The sequence below is a fragment of the Lipophrys pholis genome, assembly GCF_963383615.2.
Source record: "Lipophrys pholis genome assembly, chromosome: 19".
In the NCBI taxonomy this organism is placed as follows: Eukaryota; Metazoa; Chordata; class Actinopteri; order Blenniiformes; family Blenniidae; genus Lipophrys; species Lipophrys pholis.
In genome coordinates, this window is record NC_137647.1 from 10,525,130 (window position 1) to 10,531,129 (window position 6,000).

The 6,000-nt window shown below is 40.1% G+C and overlaps 1 protein-coding gene across 1 annotated transcript in view; it reads left to right on the plus strand.

Moving 5' to 3' along the window:
• The window catches only part of cyth3b (cytohesin 3b), a 33,803-nt gene extending 31,155 nt beyond the window's left edge, over positions 1 to 2,648 (plus strand). Inside the window, exon 13 of the mRNA XM_080487955.1 lies at positions 1,154 to 2,648. Within this exon, the coding sequence (XP_080344081.1) occupies positions 1,154 to 1,226 (73 nt within the window). The 3' untranslated portion in view covers positions 1,227 to 2,648. The remainder of the gene's footprint in view (positions 1 to 1,153) is intronic.
• The last annotated feature ends 3,352 nt before the right edge of the window (positions 2,649 to 6,000 follow it).

Genomic DNA, 6,000 nt, shown 5'->3' on the forward strand with positions numbered 1-6,000 from the left:
TTCACGAGGGAAATGATGGGGGATTAGTCACTGCATATAACACACCAGGGGTGAGCCAGCAAACCTATCCAGGAGAGGCAGCGTGGAGCCGCGCTGACGTTTTCCCAACTATCCAGGCTAACAAGCCAGAGCTTCACCAGAGGGGTCCGAGATGACTCTGGGGTCCGGGGAGATAAAAGGCATTTTTCTTCTTCTTCTTTTTTTTTTTATTATACGGAAATGATATTCCCTTCTTTTAAAGCACAGATGATCACAGGAGCAATGTGCTATCTGCTCATCTTGAGTCACACAAACCCAGATGATGCTGAACAAAATAGGTCAAGTGAAAAAGTGTGTGTGTGTGTGTGTGGGGGGGGGGGGGGGGGGGGGGGGGGGGTTATGAATGAATGCAGCACTTTCCTAAAAGTGAAATTCTCCAAGTTCATGAAACAAGCATCGTATCTATCTGTAAATGCGGAAATGAAGAGAAATGTTCCACGTGCCAATGCAGCCATGCTCGGGGTTGTTCAGTCCACTGTGGAGTTATTGTTTCACGAAATTGGGTTGTTGAAAAATGACAATGAGCCCCATAAAGAAGGAGGATAGTCATCGCGCACGCACTCATTCTTCAGCGTGTGGCGTTATAAAGGGAATGGGAGATATCCGCAGTGGGGGGTTGAGCCTCTTCTTGCTTTGTGTTGGGGCTAACAGGATTTAGCAGGCGTGAAACTGGGCTTCTCACTGGAGCCCAAATGGCTTCCTGACTCACTTGCTCCCGTTGTACGCTACATTTCCATTCCCGTCACTCTTGAGAAGAAATGGAGCCGGAGAACGTGGAAGAGTTCGTAATCCTGAGCGCCGTTATTCAATATAGCTCGATTACACCTGAGGAGCAGTTGGAGGGACGCGGTGCGTATGCTTTACTGCGTTCTTGGCAGGGTTCTGGAGGATCTAGCAAACCAGAGTACCAAGAAGAAAATACTTGGGAGGGAGGGGTTCCTCTTCCGAAACCATGGAAACCAAACTAGGTCACTGCACAAAGTTTTTTTTGATTTAGTTAAAGCAGGGGTTTGTATAAATGTGCCTCCATTTCCATATCAAAGCTGTTTGAGACCCTCCTCTCATGTGGCCTTTTTATTTATTTCATGTCTGTCCTTTTGATTGGCGTCTCCAGGGCGAGCATCAGCAGAGATCCCTTCTACGACATGCTGGCCACCAGGAAAAGACGCATCGCCAACAAGAAGTGAGGAGTCACGATCCCCTCGACCTCCGTTCCTCCTCCATCTTCCTCTTCCTTCGGCTCGTGAACTCATAAACCACACACTGCAAAGCTGGTATACCAGAAAAATGACTGTTGGCCACACAACCGACTTCATCCCCGAAGACGAAACCCCAGTTTGTCCTCTGGACTTGCCTGCAAGTCTGGTGTGTGTGTGTGTGTGTGTTGGGGACACATCACACACAACTGAGGCAGCGTAGCTCCAGGAATCTCAATTTTATGGATTTGCATGGAGCAGCGGAGCAACTAACCAGCCCGTTTGTTTTCCCTCCATCTCACACGGCACCCTCACCTCCCCTCTCACGGTTACATAACGTCTCTCGGTCTCCCTAAAGCACAACTGCCATGTTTCAGGTGCACATGCATGCATGTGGGTTATTATAGACCAATATGTTTGTGTTTGTGTGTGTGTGTGTGTGTGTGTGTGTATGCAGCGGTGTGCATGCTATCGGTTGCACACAGCATCTTACAGTGTGGCTGCAGAAGTGACGCAAGTGTTCCCTCCACTGTGCTTTATGAAAAACGCTTGCTGTAATTCAGAGTTCGGCTGAACGGCCGTCGACACGGTGTTCGGAATGTCGGCGGCTCGTGGTGCGAAAAGAAGGTGGGAGGAGGAGACGGATGATATTGGGGTAGTAGTGACTGAGTCGGTGCAGAATGACCTCGCCTGGACCTTGTTGTGAACTCACTCTGGGTTTGAATCCAATTCTCTGGAGGTGCCGTGGCCGAGAGTAACTTCAGAAGAAGCTGGCTTACAGTTTTCTAACAAAGCATTACAGTCTTGAGTCAGCTGGACTGATTTCATTTATTCGCGTGGAGCAGAGAATTCTGAAATGTGCATACTTTTTTGTTTAGTTGAGAAGCAACGGTGCGCTTACTGAGACTACAGAGTAACTTTGAAAGTTGTGATCCTTAAGATTTCACTCGACATTCGCATCGCTCTCATGATTGCGACAGTTTGGTTTTCTTTGCCGAGAAGCGGCCTGACGCTCGCTGAGGCTCTTTCGTCTTTACCTTCCAAAAAATTAAAAGTCACCAGCACACCGGAGTTCATAATCCGCATTGTGAGTCTTTTATCCAGGTGAATCAGGTTGTGCTCAGCAGGAAAACCATCGACTCTGCCACTAACTAAATAACACTCATAAATTAACTAAATACAAATAAACCTCCCTCTAATTTCACGAGTATCTTAAGGATTTTAACTTTAAAAGTTCTTTCGGTTGGGTTTTATTCACGGCTAAACAATGGCCCAATAGGTACCAGTCCAGTTAAGCTTTTGATTATTTTCTTGTTTATGGCCAATGTCAGTGAAGGTCGACGTATTGTGATCCTGTTAGAATTTGGTTTGTACTCCTAAAAATCCTTGCTTGCTTTTTTTGTGTTCCTCTTTAAAAAAAAAAAAAGACAAACAAAAAAATCTCTACATTAACCAGCTATATATTTTTTTTTTTGTATTTATTTTTATTTGTGAAATGGTTTAATACTACCTGTAAATGTTCAACAACGTATGCTTAAGTTATGTCTGTATATATATATATAATGTATAGGTTTCTGGTCTCTTTGTTGTAGTATGCACACTCTGTGTCACATGTGTGAGCCGACTGGCGGAAGTTTGCATCAGCTGAAGTTTGGGGTCTTCTTTACAAAAAGCCTTAAACTTAATCAATAGAAAATATACAAGACATACGATGATGAAGAGAATTATGGTTAATAACTGTGAAAAAGCTTAACAAGCCATGACTTGCGAGTGCAGAAGATAGTTGTATTTATGATGATTATAGTGAATATGTTTGATGATGTTTATGATGATTATAGTAAAGTAATATCAGTGATGATGATGATGATATAATAATCGATGATGTCAAAAACACCAGTAGTTTTATATGTGATTGTAAAATACAATGAAAGCCTTGTGGTCAAGGCACGATATTATCTTCTACTGCCCTTTGTGGGCATTATAGTTACATTAACTTTTATATTCTCTGTAAAAGCGATTGATCACGTTGTACATTACGTGTCTCTACATAAAGTATACATAAAGCTTACTGCGGTCTTGTGGTGTATTCATTATTGATGCCAGTCCTGACCTACTTATTTGCATAAATAATGAGCTCTAATTAATTAAACTCACACGTACAGTCCTACGAGGCAGCGTGATGAGCTTTTTGAAGACACATGTTCGCCATCATGCGGGCCTGTGACGTCAGTCTGTACAAGGATATTAACATGAACAAGGTGAAGGTTTGGTCTCTTGTGAGAAGATAAAGCCGTGGCGCACAATGACTGGAGAGAGAGCGCCCTCTGCAGGCAGATCAGGTAAACTACAAAGAAAGTAATTTACACATTTTAGCAGAGTAGTAAACGCTATATGATTACAATAATTATATTGTTGTGGTTTAAAAGTAAAGCTTTTGACTTCTCTAAATCTATTGAAGTACTTCTTTTTTTTATTAACTGCATTTGATTAAATTTATCTCGATAAACCTGTATATTCCAAGCACACTTGTCAAAGTGAATAAAAATGACTGTTATAATCTGCATTATAAACAAATGTAGATAGAAAACAGGACATTTTCATGTGAGCAGAATCAACATTTTTTGGGGGAAAAAACGCAGATTGAAAGGTTTTAATTTTATTTAGTTTTTGTAGAGTTTATAGTGTAAATTGACCAAAGTGAGTGTGAAAGTACATGTCACAAAATAGTTGCTCAAAGTACTCCAAAAATTATTTTAATGTAAGTAATTTGAAGCACAAGAAGTGGATTGCCAGGCAAATATTTATGTATCAGCTGAAATGAAACTGTCACCCTAAAATGTTTAGTTTTTTTTGAAGTGCCATTCATTTTTTGCACACGGTGCAATTTGTATGGACCAATACAAAAGTTGTGCAAAAGTCTAGTTTAGCAATTAAAAAAGGTTTATTCTTATGTTTTACATCAATAAGAGCTTCCTGTGTATAAGTACTGCCACCCTGTGGAGATTTTTATTTTGTGATATATGGATAAAAGAGCTGCACAGATCCACCTTAATGATTACTGCCTAATCTTTTGATTCCTAAATGTATTCATATATAAAGTAAAAAATACAAAAATCCATCACTTAGGAAGTGAATTTGATTGTGCGTACAACCTTTTTGGTGCCACGGTCAGTGTTTTTAAACCACCACACTACAGAATGACTCCTGAAGGTGGGTGTCCATTAGGAACAAGTACAGATTTTTAACATTTAATTCAAGCATTGTTGTGAACCTCTTGCTCACTCCCAGATCCCTTAAAACAACCGAAACAACTTGATAGAAGCAAGAAGCGTGCCGAAGAGCATCTGTGAGATTGACACAGTTTATTTGAAATGAAGCGTAACACACCACAGTCACCAACGAGACTTACTCATTGCACCTCATCTTTGAATAAGGTACACATGAATGCCAAAAAAAAGCAGTTTGCATGTAGGGCGCTGATTTTAAATCAACAAAGCAAAACCTGTTGAAAAATGAAGATAAAACATCTCTAAAACCCCAAGAAGCTGCATCTCTGTGGTTGATAGTAAAAATCACAGTTGGATAATCAGTGTGAAAAATCAGTGATGGACGTTTGATGTCAACAACTTAGCAGATAAACTAGCCTTCAAATATTTCTAACACGGCAGCAACATCAGGAGCAACACGTAGAATAACGGCACCTAATATTCACCATTATCGTGCATGATGATCAATTCATTTGATGCCGAACATATGTACATATATTTTTTTTCTTTAAATCTACATTTAACAAGTTCACTCAGATTTCGATCTGTCAAATAACACAGCTGAACATTGTAAAGAAAAGGTTTTTCAGTGAATTGTTTTTCACACATTAACTCACGGAGGCCTCGGGCTTCAGATTTATCCAATGTGTACGCTTATGTTCTTTTTATTTACGTCTAGTATGTAAATTCAAGATAAAGACAAGACAAGTGGTGTTTGATTGTAAGCTACCACAACAATATTAAACTATATGAAATTTACATATGAAAATATATGACTTGTACTTCATAGAAAAACACTTTTTTATATGTTATCGTTGCCTCTACATTGGTATTCAGCTGCAGACGAATGGCTGTATTGCTCTTTGTGATGACAAGCGTCAAGTGGATCCAGCAGAATAAGGCAACGCACACGAAAACAAAAAACAGGCTTTCTGTGGTGAAAACTCAAAATCTTCTTTTTATCAGATGATAAAAATAATAGCCGGTCTTATGTCGCGCATTCCTGCAAAGATTACAGTGATTTGAAACATCAATACACATTTATGTGCAAATACAATAAGGTCTCAAACATTGAACATTTATTTAAAAGCTGAGAGGCACTGGCAGGTAAAATGCACCAAAACCACGGTGAAATTATCATACAGGTAATTTAAAGTATCTCCTCTGGAAAAAAAAGAAAAAAAAAAAGTAACATTCAGCTTTCAGATGCTTCAGTTCTTTGCAAACAGTTTGGCTGCATTTGTTTGTGTTTCAAATTCAGATCCCTTCGACAAGAAAGGGACACAAATTTCTGCCGGAACAATAAATCCCCCCAAAAAAGCTTTTCTGACTAGATCAAAAAGACAGAAGAAAACTACAGCCGGCTCAAGTGACCTATTTTCAGAAGTCCTCAGGTCTCAGTGAAAACGACACAAACCTCTTTTTCTCTGATCACACCTCAGCTCTCAGCTGACTTTTTGGCCTTTCGGTGATCTTTTGACACACTTGACTGGGTCTCC